Below are 19,337 nucleotides of genomic sequence, written 5' to 3'. Positions count from 1 at the left end.
AGCAAAAATCCTATTCCTATGCCTTGTACCATAGGAAAAAGAACATATTGGAGGCTTTTCAATCAGTTTGTAATAAACAATACTCTTAATATTAAACTTCATCTTTAATAAATGTGACATCCATGACATTAATAAACTTAGATTCTGAAGCAAATAAACCTTTACTTAGAAGGAACAACTTTTGAAAATACACACAACCCTAAAAATTAGTCATCTGCAGAAGAAAAAGAAACCCAACAGCATAAACATTTTGTTCCCTCCAGAGCCCACTACTCTACTATTCAGAAGGTTGACTGCTCTCCTCAAACTTGACCTGAAAAGGCTGCCTCAGATCTCCCTAGGTGTGGGAGCAGCTGCTGGACTTGGCCTGGGAAGGAGCCCTGTGCTTGGTAAAAGAGCCAACCATGGCTGCGGCTCTCAACCATGCTTTATCTTCCTCATCTCTCAAGGCCTCATCATACAGGATTGGGTAGGCAGTGGGGACCTTGTTGAAGATTCTGGCCAGCACCTCGAGCACTTTCATCTTGCTGATATCAGTGTGGGCTCTTTGGCCCCACAGGAGCACATAGCGGGGAGGATTACTGTCGGGAACCTGGCGGCACTCCAGGTACTTTTGCTGAACCAGATCCTTGGTGAGGAATTCCCTGGGCTCCCCAAAGATGGCATGCTTCTTCTCAGGATGGACCCCAAACACATTCAGGAAATTCCAGATCTCCTCTTCAGTGGCGATGTTGCCATTCATGAAGATCACGCCCAGGATCACCATCACCATTGGGGTCTTGGGCAGGACCTCATCACTGCTCAGGTCTCCCTCAATCGGGAGGCCCAGCTTGTTAAAAAAGGCATAGGTGTGGTTGTTGGGATTGACTTCCTTGAACTCAAGGCCAAAGACCAGCTCCATGCGCTCAGAGGCTCTCCTGAGGATCTCAGAGAAGTGCTCCTTGTACTTCCTGTTGACAAACTTCAGCAGTGCATTCTGAGTGATGGGCTCCTTCCTTTGCAGCTTCAAAAGCAGGAACTGCATCACCTTGCTCACCTCCCTGCTTAGAGGATCTTTGCGAGCCTGCAGAGCTGAAGCTGCTGCCTGGGAGGCATTTGCACTTTCCTCAGCTTGTCTCTTGGCAATGGCAGCAAATATTGAGCAAGACATACATGCCTCAGGAGAGCTAGTGGCTGTGGCTCCCTGCGGCTCCTGGGATGGATTACGTGCAGGGGAGCTTGAGGGAGAATCATCATTGGGATGAGAGGAGGGGGGTTCTTCAACATCCCCTGCTGTGGCCTGAGCACCCTTGAGACTCTGAGTCTCATTCAGGGGCTGTTGGCGTTTCTCTCTTCTGAGCTTACTCTTCTTTCCCCGAGGCATGAGGACACTGGGCAGGGACAGCTGCAAACTTGTTGTGGGAGTGGAGGTGATGATGGCACCTGAAGAAGGGAGAGTGAGATGGCATGTGCACTCTCAGCAGGGACATTGCACCTGGCTTTTACCCAGGCCATGTAAGGTAAGTCTGAGGGCAGTGCCCTAGGGACCAACAGGGCTCCTGTTCTGCCCAGTCTCTGCCCTAAGACCCTGCAGAGGAAGTTACAGTGTGCCTTAGTGAGAGGCACAGAATCCTACATGGGTGTTCCCTACGTGACTACGGGGGCTGGCAGGGCATATATGTGACCCTGGGTTGGGAAATGCTCCCAGCTCTCATTCAGGATCATCAAGTTAATTGTTGGCCAGACCTGGGCCCCCACTCCCTGACCTTGCTCTGAAGATGACACTCAAACCTCCATGCAACAAATTTGTGTTGAGATGCTGCTTCTGGCAGAGGGCACCCAGAACTGACATCTCTATGAGATTTCTCTGTGCTGCATTTTTAGGTTCCTCAGTCCTCCTCTAGACACCTCACCTGGTCTCCAAGTAGGGTCTCAGAGCCCCAATTTCTGCCCTTAGTTTTACCTCCAAAACCTGTTCAGTATGGGTCATTTCTCAGTGCATTGTAGTTTTTCCGCTGGGCACTGGAAGAGTTAGGGTCCTCTGTGTCTTTGCTTCTGGCTTACCTTACACTGAGGTCAGTAGGTACCCGGGAGTCAGAGGAGGACCTGAGTTTGACAAGGTCTAGCTGCATTTGCCTGTCTTCTCCCAAATGCAGGATGCACCCATCAAATGGAGGCCCCCTTATGAGAGGTGCCCCAGGATCTCACATCAATCCTGTTTGCCCCCTAGATGTGTATCTAGCATGACTCCTCTGCTGTGTTGTGAATGCCCTTTTCAGGTGAAAGCCTTCCCCTGCCTAACCCCTGAGCAGGAATTAAGTGGCACTTCTGTTGAGAAATGCCTGGGCCTATTTGAATGGCAGTATTTAGGGATTCTGAGTTGTCTCCTTGTTATTGAGTCCCTGGTCACAACAGTGGTTATGAGACTTCCCATGACTTAGACATTTTACCTCTGCCAGATCCTGCCACCAAGGCACCCCACCTCCCTGACTCTCACTGACTCTTCCCAGCACCTGGGCATCCTCCTTCTGCCAGCTTCTCCTCCAAAGGCACACACCTGCCTCACTCTCCCTGAATCTTCCGAGGACCTGGACATCCTCCCTCTGCCAGCCCCTCCACCAATAGGGCCATCTCCTTCAGTAGCCCTGAGTCTTCAGGAACTAGAAATCCTCCCTATGCCAGCAGCTCCCTCCAATGACTGCCACCTCCCTCACTCTCCCTGAGTCTTCCCAGGTCCTAGAAATCCTCCCCCTGCGAGCCCCTCCCACCAAGGCCCCCACCTCCCTCACTCCTCCCGAGTGTTCCCAGGACCTGGTCATCCTCCCCTTGCCAGCCCCTCCCACCATGACCCCACCTCCCTCACTCCTCCTGAGTCTTCCCAGGACCTGGACATCCTCACCCTGCCAGCCCCTCCCACCATGACCCCACCTCCCTCACTCCTCCTGAGTCTTCCCAGGACCTGGACATCCTCCCCCTGCCAGCCCTTCCCCCCAAGGCCCCCACCTTCCTCACTCTCCCTGAGTCTCCCAGGACCTGGACATCCTCTGTCTGCTAGCCCTTCCCACCAAGGCCCCACCTCCTTCAAACTCCCTGAGTCTTCCCAGGACCTGCTCATCCTCCCTCTGCAAGCCCCTCCCACCAAAGTCCCCACCTCCTTCACTCTCCCTGAGTATTCCCAGGACCTGGACAACCTCCCTCTCCCAGCCCCTCCCACCAAAGTCCCCACCTCACTCACTCTCCTTGAGTCTTCCCAGGACCGGGACATCCTCCCCCTGCCAGCCCCTACCACCAAGGCCCCCACCTCCCTCACTCTCCCTAAGTCTTCCCAGGACCTGGACATCCTCCCTCTCCCAGCCCCTCTCACCAAGGCTACCACCTTCATCACTCTCCCTGAGTCTTCCCAGGACCTGGACATCCTCCCCCTGCCAGCCCCTCCCACCAAGGCCCCACCTCCCTCACTCTCCCTGAGTCTTCCCAGGACCTGGACACCCTCCTCCTGCAAGCCCTTCCCACCAAGGTCCCCACCTCCTTCACTCTCCTTGAGTCTTCCCAGGACCAGGACATCCTCCCCAGGACAGCCCCTACCACCAAGGCCCCACCTCCATCACTCTCCCTGAGTCTTCCTAGGACCGGGACATCCTCCATTTCCTAACCCTGCCCATCAAGGCCCCCACCTCCCTCACACTCCCTTAGTCTCCCCAGGACCTGGACATCCTCCCCCTCCCAGCACCTCCCACTAAGGTCCCACCTCTTTCACTCTCCCTCAGTCCTCCCAGGACCTGGACATCCTTCCTCTCCTAGCCCCTCCCACCAAGGCTACCACCTACATCACTCTCCCTGAGTTCTCCCAGGACCTGTACATTCTCCCCCTTCCAGCCCCTCCCACCAAGGCCCCACCTCCCTCACTCTCCCTGAGTCTTCCCAGGACCTGGACATCCTCCCCCTCCCAGCCTCTCCCACCAAGGCCCCACCTCCCTCACTCCTCCTGAGTCTTCCCAGGACCTGGACATCCTCCCCCTGCCAGCCCTTCCCACCAAGGCTCCCACATCCCTCTCTCTCCCTGAGTCTTCCCAGGACCTGGACATCCTCCCTTTCCCAGCCCCTCCCACCAAGGCCCCACCTCCCTCACTCTCCCTCAGTCCTCCTAGGACCTGGACATCCTCCCCCTGCCACCCCCTCTCACCAAGGCCCCACCTCCCTCACTCTCCCTGAATCTTCCCAGGACCTGGACATCCTCCCCCTGCCAGCCCCTCCCACCAAGGCCCCACCTCCTCCCTCTGCCAGCCCCTCCCACCAAGGCCCCACCTCCCTCACTCCTCCTGAGTCTTCCCAGGACCTGGACATCCTCCCCCTGCCAGCCCCTCCCACCAAGGCCCCACATCCCTCACTCTCCCTGAGTCTTCCCAGGACCTGGACATCCTCCCCCTCCCAGCACCTCCCACTAAGGTCCCACCTCTTTCACTCTCCCTCAGTCCTCCCAGGACCTGGACATCCTTCCTCTCCTAGCCCCTCCCACCAAGGCTACCACCTACATCACTCTCCCTGAGTTCTCCCAGGACATGTACATCCTCCCCCTGCCAGCCCCTCCCACCAAGGCCCCCACCTCCCTCACTCTCCCTGAGTCTTCCCAGGACCTGTACATTCTCCCCCTTCCAGCCCCTCCCACCAAGGCCCCACCTCCCTCACTCCTCCTGAGTCTTCCCAGGACCTGGACATCCTCCCCCTCCCAGCCTCTCCCACCAAGGCCCCACCTCCCTCACTCCTCCTGAGTCTTCCCAGGACCTGGACATCCTCCCCCTGCCAGCCCTTCCCACCAAGGCTCCCACATCCCTCACTCTCCCTGAGTCTTCCCAGGACCTGGACATCCTCCCTTTCCCAGCCCCTCCCACCAAGGCCCCACCACCCTCACTCTCCCTCAGTCCTCCTAGGACCTGGACATCCTCCCCCTGCCACCCCCTCTCACCAAGGCCCCACCTCCCTCACTCTCCCTGAGTCTTCCCAGGACCTGGACATCCTCCCCCTGCCAGCCCCTCCCACCAAGGCCCCACCTCCCTCACTCTCCCTCAGTCCTCCTAGGACCTGGACATCCTCCCCCTGCCACCCCCTCTCACCAAGGCCCCACCTCCCTCACTCTCCCTGAATCTTCCCAGGACCTGGACATCCTCCCTCTGCCAGCCCCTCCCACCAAGGCCCCACCTCCTCCCTCTGCCAGCCCCTCCCACCAAGGCCCCACCTCCCTCACTCCTCCTGAGTCTTCCCAGGACCTGGACACCCTCCCCCTGCCAGCCCCTCCCACCAAGGCCCCACCTCCCTCACTCTCCCTGAGTCTTCCCAGGACCTGGACATCCTCCCCCTGCCAGCCCCTCCCACCAAGGCCCCCACCTCCCTCACTCTCCCTGAGTCTTCCCAGGACCTGGACATCCTCCCTCTGCAGACCTGCTGATATCCTCCCCCTGCAACCCCCTCTCACCAAGGCTCACACTTATCAGACTTTCCTGGAGTCACAGGGACTCTGAATCGTTTATACCTGCATGGATCCTGCTAGTCCCAGCCAGGACCAGGGCTATTGGGGGCCTCAGCCTGGGGTGCTCTCACTCCCCCAGAGGACCCCCTTTTCCCTGTCCAGGGTCTGGAATATCTACCAACTGGACCCAAGCCAGAGTCCAGCAACGGGCCTTCATTTGCTGAGACCCCGCCCGCGGGAAGCCAGGGCCTTAGGGCTGGAGGCCAGGCTGGGGTCTCCGGGGCCGAGGGCTGGGTCAGTGGTTCAGCCCTTGGTGGCCCCCTCTTTTCAGGGAAAGGGACTGGAGTTGCTGGGAAGCGTCCCCGGACTGCACTCCGCACCCCTCGCACCTTGCCACTGACAGGACTGGGTCTGCTCCCTCTGCTCGGCCTGGGCAGCAGTCCTTAGAAGGGCCTCGTCCTGGACGGGCTGGATGGCAGTTAGGCCGGCTCTTCCGGTCAGCGGGGGCAGGGTCCGAGGGGGACTCCGGAAGGGGCCGCGTTCTGCGCACCCACGTGGTCCTTGCGTGGGCCGTGCGCAGGTGCAAGGCCTTCTTCCTCTGTAGCAAAATTAGAATTTTGGTCACACATAGTTCAATAACCAATTAGGACATGTGATGGAAAATATACCAGTTAAAACTGCAACAATCTTTTCATTCGTGTTCTATGTTTTTTTTTTAGATGACTATTTAAAACAAGCCCAATCCTCTGCAAGAAAAGAAGTTTCAGGTATTTATTAGGACAATCTCTGGTCTCATACTACCTCAACAGGCCCAAAGTTTGGTGCTGTCATGTTATTTCACCAATGGTCCTGGCATGTGTGCTCTGAGGTGCTGCCTCAAGTTCCTTCAATTAAGTAGTAAAAATTCATTTTTTATGTCACAGTGGAAGAATGGTCAAGAGGCAGAATAATATGCCCATTTTTAATCATGTTTGTTAAAAATTCAGTACATCTTTATAGCACATCAATGTATGAAAAAACCTCAGATCAAATTTAAATGACACACTTAGATAGTTAATTGTGGTTACCTCTGAAGAGGGGACTGAATTTGGAGGAAAGGGGGAAATTGAAATGTATCTGTATTACTAGAAATTTTGTATCAAGAATATATGTATTATTACTTTTTAATTAAAATATTTAAATACATCTAACCACAAAATTGTAGCTGTGCATTAATCACATATAGTAACTGCTAGCTAGTGCAACAGACAAGATCTGCAAACCTGTAATGGCTTAAAACAAAAAAAGTTTATTTCTCATGCACATAAAAACTGATATGGCATCTAGTCTGCTCCTATCAGGTGGCTCTATTTCCCAACAAGAATCTCTGTGTTTGCTGCTCAATGGAACAGAAAACATGGAGGTGGCATACTGGCTTTCAAACTTCTTGTCCTAAGGGTGACAAACATGTTTCTGTTCATATTTCAGTTTCAACAGTAGTCATTTGACCCTTCCATAAATACAAGTGGATTGGGAATGTGTATTATCCTTGTCAACCCAGGTAGGAGAGCAAGACATCATATGAATTAGCACATTATCTCTCCCAAAAACTGTTATAGTTGGTGCTCAAGCAAAAGCAACTAATAGAATGTATTTAAAAGACCCTCTTCATTCCTTGGTGGAGTTTCTAAGGAGGCCACTTTGCCTACAATTTTCCAATCCTGCTACATAGGAGATACTTTCAAATGCTGGATCACGTTTAATTTTCAAAAGAATACTGTAAAATCACAATAGGGAGGACTCACCTTTTTCTCTCAATAGCTCCTTTCTGCACTTACCTTTGAAATAAACTGTAGCATGTCAATAGGATGAGAATGTTCTATTGAAGCATGGTCAAAACCTTGAGTCCCAGAAACCCTCAGCATGACTGAACATGCAGGACACTTATACAGGTGTCATTAGAAACAAGGAGAAGGCAGCATTTTCCTCTGGAGCAAGTACTGAGGTAAGAGGCAGCAGAAGGATGGTGAATTATTTTAATCTTTGCTTTTCAAAGATAGCATGCCTGTTAAGAAACCATTATTACTGTCTTGGAAGAACTCTGGGTTCTGAGGAATTCAGCTTCAGTATATGTTTGTTACACAATGATTTCCATGGTCTTTCTTCATCTCTGACCTTCCAGGAAGGCATTGGGTATTGACCTTATAGATATGAAATCATTGGTGTATGAGTTCAGTGGCCAGTCTCAAATAACACACCCCTTTAAAATCCCACTGACAATATTTGGGTTGTCTAACTTCAATTACCAGTATATTTTGTAAGAAATAAGACTGTATTCACCAGCTCATTTGGAAAATACTTTGAAGAGTGATGTAGAGATGGGGGTGGGAGCTGGGGCTGTGGTAATAAGTTATCTAGACTTTGTGTCAATGGTCCCACTGAGAGGGATATATCTCCAAGGTACACTTGCAGAGTTGGAACGCTCTAGTCACGGGAAGGGCAGGTGATTCTGGACTGCCTGCATCGCAGGAAGCAGGATGCACCCTCCAGAGGACACAGTGAAGAGCTGGTCAGTATATGAGGTTCCAGTTTGGACAGAAAGTCACAATGGGGAATCCCTAGGGGGAAAGTTCTGCAATATAGGAACAGACTGGCACAAGACTTGTGCTAGCATCTGGAAGGGTTAGCTCTCAAGGGACCCTGGGACAAGGAAAAGAAGGATCCTCAGCAAAAGAAGCCCATGGACAATCTCAAAATTGTTCTTTTTTTCAGCTGCTCAGAATTTTAGTATATAGAATTAGATTTTTTAAATTTAGGGTGTTTTTTTTTATCTATCAACTATTTCTTTTCTTTTTTGAATTAATTATTTTTTTTTGTCTGAAGTTTTACATGTCTCTTTTTTCCCCAATTGACCTCCCACCCCCCGCCAGCCATTCCCATCCCAGGCAAGTCCCTACTGTCCCAAGGTCTGTGTTCTTTCGACTTGTATGTACGCATATTAGCATAACCAAAATTGTTCTTTACTCTCATATTCACCTTTTTTCATGAGGACTGGTTTTAGTACTTTTGTAGGAAAGTCTTGTGTTTTTATTAAATATATTTTTATTGATTTCAGAGAGAGAGAAACATCAATGATGAGAGAGAATCATTGATCAGCTGCCTCCTGCATGCCCCTCACCAGGGGTCGAGCTCCAAACCCGGGTATGTGCCCTGACCAGGAATCAAACCGTGACCTCCTGGTTCCTAGGTCAATACTCAAACACTGAGCAACACTGGTAGGGCGGAAAGTCTTGATTTTTAATAGCCTGTGATACATCTTGGAGTGGTGGGAAGAATAGATAATGAAGAGATAGGAAGTCAGCCTCAGACTGAAGAAGTGGAAAAGTGTGAGTTCTAGAAAAAATCTGAACCAGGGTTCTAGTCCCAGCTCTTTTACTTATCAGCCATGTGAATTTGAGAAAATTACAAGTCTTCATCTGCAAAGTATGTGTAATAAGCCCTATCTTGTAGGACTGTTGGAATGTATGCAATGGACATAAAGCACTTGTCAGAGTGATTGGAAAATATTAGGTATTAATTGAATGGCACTTATCATATGATTTATTGTTATTATTATTTTTACCACAGATGATACCACCCTCCCTTCAGGAGATGTCAAAAAAATATGCAGCTTTCTAAAACAAATAACACAAAATTCACCCATAATGCTACTTAGTAAGTAAAACAAAATTAATTTCCCCCTTTGAAGATAAGTTACTTAATTTGGGTTCAAGGAAGTCTTCCTCAGTTGGATACAATTCAGAGGTCCTAGAATTTGTGTCAAGGACCAACTGCTTCCCTCCCAGGTGCCTTTTCATCCAAACCATCTCTGTTCTCATTCATCACCACCAGATATGGAGCCCTCCCTTGGGGCTTGCAAAATTACAATCAAGTTAACCTAATTAAAGTAGCTGTATCTCTCTCCCAGTTCAGGGAAAAGAGAGCCGATACAGTAATTTCTCAGCATCCCACTTCCAGTGACTTTCACTCTTATTTCTCAGAAATCCCTTAAATACTCTGTACATAAAGCACCTAGATTGTGCTCTGCATTCAACTGCACTCAAGCACGAGCACAAGCACATTCCATTTCTGCCCCAGGAGGAAGTTTTCCTCTAGTTTACTGATGACACCGAAGTAATTCTTAGGAGCAGGTTTCCATTACAGGGTTTTGTCCTTCAACATTGAGAAACACCATGTGTCAGTCTGGCCTCTGTTCACCAAGCCCAAAGCCTCATCTAGCTTACAACCCTGCTCAAATTAACAGTGTACTCATTGAGGGACTTGTAGTTTCCTAAAGCCCACACTGCCTTCCCTCAGGGATTTTATACCTTGTCTTCATCCAGACAACCTCCCCTTCCCACTTCTCCCAAGTCCTTCCCTGCCTCCCTACCTCTTTTCTCCTTCTTACTTATCCTTTAATTATTAGAGGCTATTTCACCATCTCCCCTATATCATTAGTGCTCCTTGTGCATGAAATTCTAAGGGCAGGGGTGTTTTGTATCCTAGTTTTCCCATTTCTAACAGGATTTTCAAAGAGCAGTTGTTCAATTAATATTTGGGAAATAAATGAGATAGTAAACATGAGTTCTAGTTTATAAACATTTTATTTCTCCTACATTCTTTAGTAAGCTAAGAAAATCCAGGTATGTAGCTTTTATTTTTATAGAACAACAGATTAAAATGAATAAGGGAAACCAAGAACTGAACATCTTTGACTTTTCCCCCTCTATTTTTTGATCCCAATAAATTCACTGCTCATATTTTTAACAGTCCCATGGAAATGCCTATTACAATGCCATGTTTCAGTAAATATGAAAGGTTTCCCCAATTTGTTTTATAAAATAATAAAATTTGTAATCTTAAATCTATTACAAGAAATAAGCATGTAACTAAAATCATTAGTACATTTAGATTCTGAAATGATTTAAACCTTCTGTTAAAGAATCAACAATTAAAATGTAACAAAAGAAAGAAAGAAAAAAGATAAAACTCTAAAGTTTACCACACTCAACAGAAATACTGTGTTCCTTCCAGATCCACCCTGGCCATCCACTACTTAGAATGTTGACTGCTCTTTTCTTCCACAAAGAAAACAATCTGCCTCAGACGTCAACATTTGAAATATAACCTAAAACAAACAAACAAAACAAAAGGTAAAATTCCAAGTTACCAACATACAATAAGAACACAAAGATGATATACACTTTCCAGCTCCAGTCTGGCTCTCCACTATTAGAACTTTGACAAACCTATTCAAGCAAAAAGTGAAGGACTTGCCTCAGACTTCACTTAGTGTGGGAAGAGCTGCTGGCCATGGCCCGAGAGTGTGCAGTCATAGCAATACGAGCCCTGGCTGCAGCTCTTGCTAGGGCTCTCTCTTCCTCATCTCGCAAAGCTTCTTCATACCAGACTGGGAAGGCACTGGGGACGGTATCATAGATCTTGGCTAAGAACTCCAGGACTTTCATCTTGCTGGTCTCAGCGTGGGCTCTTGGACCCCAAAGCAACTCATAGCGTGGAGGATCACTGTCGGGCACCTGGCGGTACTCCAGGTACTTTAGCTGCACCAAATCTTCAGTGATAACCTTCTTGGGCTCCCCATAGATTAAGTGCTTTTTATCAGCATAGACACCCATCATATTCATCACTTCCCAGATAGCTTCCTCAGGGGCACAATTGCCTTTCATGAAGATCACACCCAGAACAATCATCAGGAGGCCAGTCTTGGGCAGGTTCTCTTCATTCGTCATTCCATCTAAGGTGAGGTCTAGCTTGCTGACAAGGGCATAGGAGTGCCTCATGGGATCCACTTCTTTCAAATCAATACCAAAGGCCAGCTCCATGTGCTCAGAGGCTCTTCTCAGGATCTCATTGAAATGAAGCTTGTACTTTTTGATAACCAACCTCAGCATATCTGCCTTTGTAATTGGCTCTTTACTTTGATACTTCTTCAGCAGAAACTGCACCAACAGAACCACCTTCTTGTTTAAAGGATCTCTGCGAAAGCTCTCCAAGGCCTTTGCGGATTCTGAGCTTTCCTCATCTTGTTTGCTGGCACCTTCATTTGAATCAGCGCCTGAAGCAGCTCCAGCAGTATCACTGGTGCTAGATGGGATTTCCTGAGAAGTGCTAGGTGTCTCAGTAGCAGGCTCATTCTGGGGGCTGCCTTCCAGGACAGGATGGGCAGAGAAGGAGAGCTCTCCTTCCTCTGCTGCAATAGCCTCAGCACCCTCCAGACCCTGGGTCTGGGTCTTAGCACGGGCCTGGCGGGCCTGGCGGCGTTTCTCACGGGCACGGAGCTTACTCTTTTGACCTCGAGGCATGATGAGACAGCAGGTAGGAGTTCAAGCAATTAAGTTGATAAACAGGTCACCCTAGAAGACAGAAGAAGAGATGATGTGCACAGTCCTAGTAGGGAGATTCTACATTGGCTCCAAGAAAAGCTGCCTCTGCTGGTTCCCTTAAGGATACTGTTTTAGAAAGCCACAAGACAGTGGCTGAAGGGACTCTGGGGGCCTCCACTGTTCTGCAGTGGCTTGTCGCCTCCAATCTAACTCAGGATATTAAACTTCACTCCTGACTGGTCTTTTGACTCCTCCTTCTGATAACTTGAGGCTTCCTCTTCAGAACAAGGCTTCCTATCCCACCAATTCCTTAAGTGGAAGTGAGGGTTCATTAGGCCTAACAGCCATGCTTGAGCCATTTGAAGGACACAAGGGGCAGGGTGGAGCAATGTCATAGTAGGGTGAGCTCTGTGGGCTGAGGGCCTCAATTCTGGGAGGAGTGTGTTCCTTCAGTTTAAACAAATGTTACTCACCTCCATACCTGTCTAAATTTAGGACTCCACCCTTTACTGACTTTAGGCTACATACCTCTGACCAAAGCCGCAAGCTCCAGAGCTCATAAGGCAGAAGTCAGAGAGAGTACTTCCAGCCACTCCCACTTCATAGAATAAGTGCAGAGGTAGGGTTCTGGTGGTGGCACCCTCACTTTGTTCGGTGGGGAGATGAATCGTGCAGAACTCACACAGGGGTCTTTTCTGACTCCTGACAGGGCCTGGGACTTTTTTCTCTGGGAACCTGAGTAAGCTGGCCTCACACCAAGGCTCTCATTTCTCTTGGAACCTCCAATAGGAAGCAAGCAGAAACCTGAGCCTAGTAGCCACTTCTGGGACATCCCAAGACTGACAGGAGAGGGGCTGCTTGTGGCACTTTATTTTGAGGTGGGTTCTCCCCTCAGTCCTCACTCAGTGTCTTCCTTAATGCCTTGTATATACTGGGCTACCACTCATCTGCTGATGGGAGGTAAGTCACAAACATGTAAATAACTTAAGGACAATTGACATCTATACAATATTATATTCACCATGAATAAACATAGTATATTGCTCTATTAGAGATTCTTTTTATTTAAGTCTATCTGAAATATTTTTATATTTGCTTCCATAAAGACCATGTACGCTTTTGTTAGTTTTCTTTTTATGTATATTGCTGCTGTTTTCAATTATATCTTTTCTATTACACATTCTAATTAGCTATTTATTTTGTGTGGTAAGACTCCCAATTTGGCTATAATCATCTTCTCCATCAGCTTCCTGAAGTTTCTTATACATTTGAATATTTGGTAACCACTTTCTTTGAAATGTTTAATTACTAGTAGAAGATCATATTGTCTCTTTCTTTTCATTATTCATGACTTTCATTTTATATTCCTGTGCATGCTGTACACTGGCTATGCAACTGAGTCCAGGTTTAAACAGTAGAATTGGTACCATAAATTCATGTGCTGTTTGGATTGTTGAAAAATGTGTCTAACATTTCACATGTACATATGTTTGTTATTGATTGTAAAATATGGAAATTCCATTCTAATGTAAGTTTCTAAATGCTATTACCATGATGTGAGGTTGAATTTTTATCAAAGGGTTTTTTTTCTTTATTTCCACATATGATCAAATGCTTTCTCTTCCCTATTGGTTAACATAATGAATTCCAATTCTCTTTGTTGGCAAAACCACTTCAGAGGTGACAATGCAATTTCATTAGAAGATATATAATGTTGGTTATTTCCTTTGTGTTGATGTTGGGACAGTTAGGGTCACCACTGTCATCCGATAATTCATTAGTAACTGCTGAATTGTAACTCTCTAATTCTATCATTTCTTCTGAGATTATTAGCTGAAATATATCTGTAGATAGACTTTCTGTTTTCCTTCACTTTTTTAATTAAATTTATTGTGGTCACGAGGGTTAATAAAATTATATAGGTTTCAAATGTACAATTCTATGATACAGCATCTGTATATTGCATTGTGTGTCCACCATCCAAAGTCAAAACTTCCATCACCATATATTTGACCCCTTTTACTCTATACTATCCTCACTCATTCCCTTTGGTAATCACCATATTTTTGTCTATGTCTATCAGTTTTTGTTTTTCTTATTTGTTCATTTTTTTGCTTTCAGTTTATATCCACATAAGAATAAAATCATGTGGTTCTTGACTTTTTCTGTCTGACTTATTTCGCTTAGCATAATATTCTCAAGATCCATCCATTCCACAAATGAGAGTATTTCATCTTCTCTTATGGCTGAGTAGTATTCCATTGTATTTATGTACATCTTCTTTATCCAATCATCTATCAAAGGACACTTTGATTGTTTCCATGGATTGTGTCTTTATTTAAAAGTGTAATATTTTCTCATATTGGATTTTTGGCATTTAAACATAACTTATCTTGATTACTGAGATGTTTTGGTCTAACCCTTACCTTAAATTTTGAGCTCAAGGTGAATGCCTCACTTGCCTTCCCTTAGCCACAGTCCTAGTGACTCTGAAGTGGTTAATACTGACCCTTGCCTCATACTTTTAAGAGCATTGTTATTCAATTATACCTTGTATTGTTTTAAATTTTAGGTATCATTTCATGGTCTGCCTTTGTGATCTTAAACAATAAAATTACCCTATAGGAGACTGTTAAAATATTAGAGTGGAGAATAAGGATATTATTTTTACTGAGTTGGTGGGATGATTAAATAAAAGTATATATGAGAAAACACTTCATAAAGTTTACACATTACTAGTTGTTTAAAAAATATTCATTGGATTGAAACTTTGATCAGTAGTATAGCTGCAACTAACTCATTTGTGTTCGTGTTCTCTGCTCAGGTCCTCACTCTCAAGTGTCTTGTTGGCCAAGCTGCATTCTCATCAGGAGGTTCTAGGCAAGGATCCACATCAAGGATTCAGGTTTTTGGCAGAATTGAGTTGCTTGTGATTGTAGGACTGAGGTCCCCATTTCCTGGCTGGCTGTCAGACAAAAAGTATTCAGCCCCTAGAAGTTGATTGCATTCCTTGCCATGCGGCCCTCTCCATTTTCAAACTAGCAATGAAGAATCTCCCTCATGTAGAATCCCCAGCACTTGGAGTTCCTTTTCTCAGAAGAAGAGTCTTGGACCATTTAAAAAATGTTTTATTGATTTTTTTAAAGATAGAGGAAGGGAGAGGGAGAGATAGAAACATCCATAAGAGATAATGGGGATCAAGCCCACAACCCAGGAATGTTCCTTGACTTGGAATTGAACCCATGACTTCTTGGTGCATGGGACAACACTCAACCAACTAAGCCACACCAACTGGGCATCTTGAACCTTTTAAAGGCTCACCTGATTAAGTCAGGTTCAACAAGGATAATCTCCCTTTCTAGATACTTGTACAATATTATATGATTGTAACACTGGAGATGGAGAAATTTGGGTAGATTAGAAAGCCATGCATAAATAGGATTTGCAGAATTTATGTGCTAGGTTGCATATGCATGGTTTAGGAGAAGGCAATGTCAAAAATGCCAGCACATCCTGACATTCTGCATTCACAGCTTCATCACCAACTAAGACTGGGAATTCTGCAAGTGAACTATTTACCAAGAGTGGGAATGCTAAGAATGGTTGAAATTTGGAGGCATGGTTGTGAGTTCAATTAAAAAGGGTTGTGTTTGAAGCACATCTAAAGTCATGAGCACAGGCACAGTCTCTCCAAGTTCAAGAGGATTGAAATCATATCAAGCATCTTCTCAGATCACAATAGCATAAAATTAGAAATCAATTACTAATAGCACACGATTAAACAATGAATGGGTTACCAAAGAGATCAAAGAAGAAATAAAACACATCCTGAAAACAAACGAAAATAAAAACACAACAATCCAAAATCTTTGGGACACAGTGAAAGCAGTCCTAAGAGGGAAGTTCATAGCATTACAGGCCTACCTCAAAACAACAACAACAACAACAAAAAACAACAACCTGGTAATAAACCATCTAATTCTGCAACTTGAAGATTTATAAAGAGAGCAACAAGAAAATTCCAGTGTGATCAGAAGGAAGGAAATAATAAAGATCAGGGCGGAAATAAATGACATAGAGACAAAAAAAAATACAAAAGATCAATGAAAACAAGAGCTGGTTCTTTGAAAGGATAAACAAGATTGATGAACCTCTAGCCAGGCTCACCAAGAATCAAAGAGAGAGGACCCAAATAAACAAAATCAGAAACAAAATAGGTGAAATAACAACAGACCCCAAGAAATATGAAGAATCATAAAAAATGCTCTGAGCAACTCTACTTCAACAAACTGGTCAATCTAAAAGAAATGGACATATTCCTAAAAAAAATACAACCTCCCAAAACTCAACCAGGAGGAACCAAAAAATCTGACTAGGCTAACAACTATGGAGGAAATTGAAGCGGTAATAAAAACAAAAACAAACAACAACAACAAAAAAAAATCCAACAAACAAAAGCCCTGGACCAGACAGCTTCACAGGGGAGTTTTATCAAACATTCAAAGAAGAACTAAAACCTATCTTCCTCAGACTATTCAAAACAATTCAAGAGGAAGGAGCACTTCCAAGCTCTTTCTATGAGCCAGCATTACCCCAATCCCAAAACCAGATAAAGACAATACAAAGAAAGAGAATTATAGGCCAATATCCTTCATGAACATAGACGCCAAAATTTTCAACAAAATTCTAGCAAATCGAATCCAGCATTACATTAGAAAGATCATACACCATGACCAAGTGGGATTTATCCCAGGGATGCAAGGATGGTACTACATCCGCAAATCAATAAATGTGATACACCACCTAAAAAAACTGAGAGATAAAGACCATATAATCATATCCATTGATACAGAAAAAGCATTTGACAAAATCCAACACCCTTTCTTGATAAAAACTCTCAGCAAGGTGGGAATAGAAGGATCATACCTCAACATAATAAAAGCCATATATGACAAACCCACAGCCAATATCATACTCAATGGGCAAAAACTAAAACCATTTCCCAGAAGAACAGGAACAAGACAGGGATGCCCACTTTCACCACTCCTGTTTGACATAGTACTAGAAGTACTAGCCATTGTGATAAGACAAGAAGAAGAAATAAAAGGCATCCAAATTGGAAAAGAAGACATAAAACTGCCCTTATTCGCAGATGACATTATATTGTACATAGAAAACCCCAAAGACTCCATCAAAAAAATTGCTACACTTAATAAATGAATTTGGCAATGTAGCAGGGTACAAAATTAATGCCAAGAAATCTATGGCATTGACCTTACAGAAAGAAAGATGAAAAAAGCAATCCCATTTACCATCGCTTAAGAAAAAATTAAGATACCTAGGAATAAACTTAACCAAGGAGACAAAGAACCTATACTCAGAAAATTTCAGGAAGCTAAAAAAAAAAAAAAAAAGAGATATAGGAAGACATGAACAAATGGAATAATATACCATGTTCATAGATTGGTAGAATCAACATCTTTAAAATGTCCATACTACCCAAAGAAATCTATAAATTCAATGCAATCCCCATTAAAATACCAATGGCATACTTCAAAGACCTAGAACAAATTCTCCAAAAATTCATCTGGAATAAAAAAATACCCCGAATAGCTGCAACAATCTTGAGAAAGAAGAACAATGTTGGAGGGATCACAATACCAGATATCAAGCTATACTACAAAGCCACTGTTCTCAAAACTGCCTGGTACTGGCATAAGAACAGACATATAGACCAATCGAATAGAACAGAGAACCCAGAAATTGACCCAATCCACTATGCTCAATTAATATTTGACAAAGGAGGCAAGAACATACAATGGAATCAAGATATTCTCTTCAATAAATGGTGTTGGGAAAATAGGACAGATACATGCAAAAAAATGAAACTAGACCACCAACTTACACCATACACAAAAATAAACTCAAAATGGACAAAGGACTTAAACATAAGATGGTAAATCATAAAAATCTTAAAAGCCATAGGCAACAAAATAGTGGACATTTGTTGTAGCAATATCTTTAACGATACAGCTCCTAGGGCAATGGAAACTAAAGAGAAAATAAACAAATGGGACTACAACAAAATAAAAAGCTTCTGCACTGCAAAAGAAACCATCAACAAAACAACAAGAAAGCCCACTATATGGGAGAATGTATTTGCCAATGTTATCTCTGATAAGGGTTTAATCTCCAACCTTTACAGGGAACTCATACAACTTAACAAAAGGAAGATAAACAATCCAATCAACAAATGGGCAAAGGACCTAAATAAACACTTTTTGAAAGAGGACATTCAGAAAGCCAAGAGACATATGAAAACATGCTCAAAGTCACTAATCATCCGAGAGATGCAAATCAAAACAACAATGAGGTACCATCTCACAACGGTCAGAATGCCTATCATCAACAAATCAACAAACAACAAGTGCTGGCGAGGATGCGGAGAAAAAGGAACCCTCGTGCACTACTGGTGGGAATGCAGACTGGTGCAGCCACTGTGTAGAACAGTATGGAGTTTCTTCAAAAAACTAAAAATGGAACTCCCATTTGACCCAGTGATCCCACTTCTAGTAATATATCCCAAGAAACTAGAAACACCAATCATAAAGGATGTATGTACTCCTATGTTCATAGCAGCTCAATGTACAATAGCTACAATTTGGAAACAGCCTAAATGCCTATCAGCAGATGAATGGATTAGAAAACTGTGGTACATCTACACAATGGAATACTATGCTGTTGTAAAAAAGAAGGAATTCTTACCATTTGCAACAGCATGGATGGATCTGGAGAGCATTATGCTAAGTGAAATAAGCCAGTCAATGAAAGATAAATAGCACGTGATCTCACTCATTTGTGGATAGCAAAGAACATTACAAACTTTTGAACAAAAATAGACAGAGGCAAAGAAGCATCGAACAGACTGTCAAACTACAGAGGGAAGATAAGGGAGGGTTGAGGGGGTAAGAGATCAACCAAAGGACTTGTATGCATGCATATAAGGACAACCAACAGACTCAAGACACTGGGGGCGGGGGGCGAGGGAAAGTGCCAAGGGTTAGGGGAGGCTGGGGGGAGGTCAGTGGACGGGGGCGGGAGAGTCATATGTACTACTAATTGTAATACCTTAAACAATAAAATTAAAAAAATAAAATAAAGTCATGAGCAGCTATTTGAAAATGGAAGCAATGAACATGAATGAGATTAGCAAGGAAAAGATTAAAGAATGAGAAGAATTATGAAGGAAATACAACATTTAAAGAATATATAGAGAAGTACACATATTGTAGAAGACTTGGCACCACAGAAAACAATTTATCCACCCATAATTCTATTGCATATACATAAAAATTAACATTTTGTGCCAGTTTGCCATTACTATGAACAGATAATAAACAGTTTTACTCTTAATTAGCAGAAATTTCTCATTTTATGTTAATGAATAAATTAATCTATTCAGAATATTGTTAAAATAAAAGTGTAATAAATTAATGGACAAATAAGTATGTTCCATAAAGAGTTAAACTTAT

The 19,337-nt window shown here is 44.5% G+C and overlaps 2 protein-coding genes across 3 annotated transcripts in view; both read right to left on the bottom strand.

Annotated features, from left to right (window-relative positions):
• Positions 1–337: 337 nt before the first annotated feature.
• LOC129148839 (melanoma-associated antigen B1-like) lies at positions 338–1,363 on the bottom strand. Its single transcript, XM_054714989.1, has one exon. It carries the CDS (start codon positions 1,361–1,363, stop codon positions 338–340), a length of 1,026 nt encoding a protein of 341 aa, XP_054570964.1.
• An 8,683-nt stretch (positions 1,364–10,046) lies between these two features.
• Positions 10,047–19,337, bottom strand: part of LOC103292265 (melanoma-associated antigen B18-like) — a 77,448-nt gene continuing 68,157 nt past the window's right edge. For both annotated transcript variants that reach the window (XM_054715752.1, XM_008148443.3), the window contains exons 2-3: positions 10,739–11,835; positions 10,047–10,589 (exon numbers count right to left, since the gene is read on the bottom strand). In XM_054715752.1, the coding sequence (XP_054571727.1) occupies positions 10,747–11,784 (1,038 nt within the window). In that variant the 5' untranslated portion in view covers positions 11,785–11,835 and the 3' untranslated portion in view covers positions 10,047–10,589; positions 10,739–10,746. The remainder of the gene's footprint in view (positions 10,590–10,738; positions 11,836–19,337) is intronic.

This window comes from Eptesicus fuscus, chromosome 1, assembly GCF_027574615.1.
Source record: "Eptesicus fuscus isolate TK198812 chromosome 1, DD_ASM_mEF_20220401, whole genome shotgun sequence".
In the NCBI taxonomy this organism is placed as follows: domain Eukaryota; kingdom Metazoa; phylum Chordata; class Mammalia; order Chiroptera; family Vespertilionidae; genus Eptesicus; species Eptesicus fuscus.
Note: the sequence above shows the minus strand (reverse complement) of the source record. Positions and strands in the feature narration are given on the sequence as shown.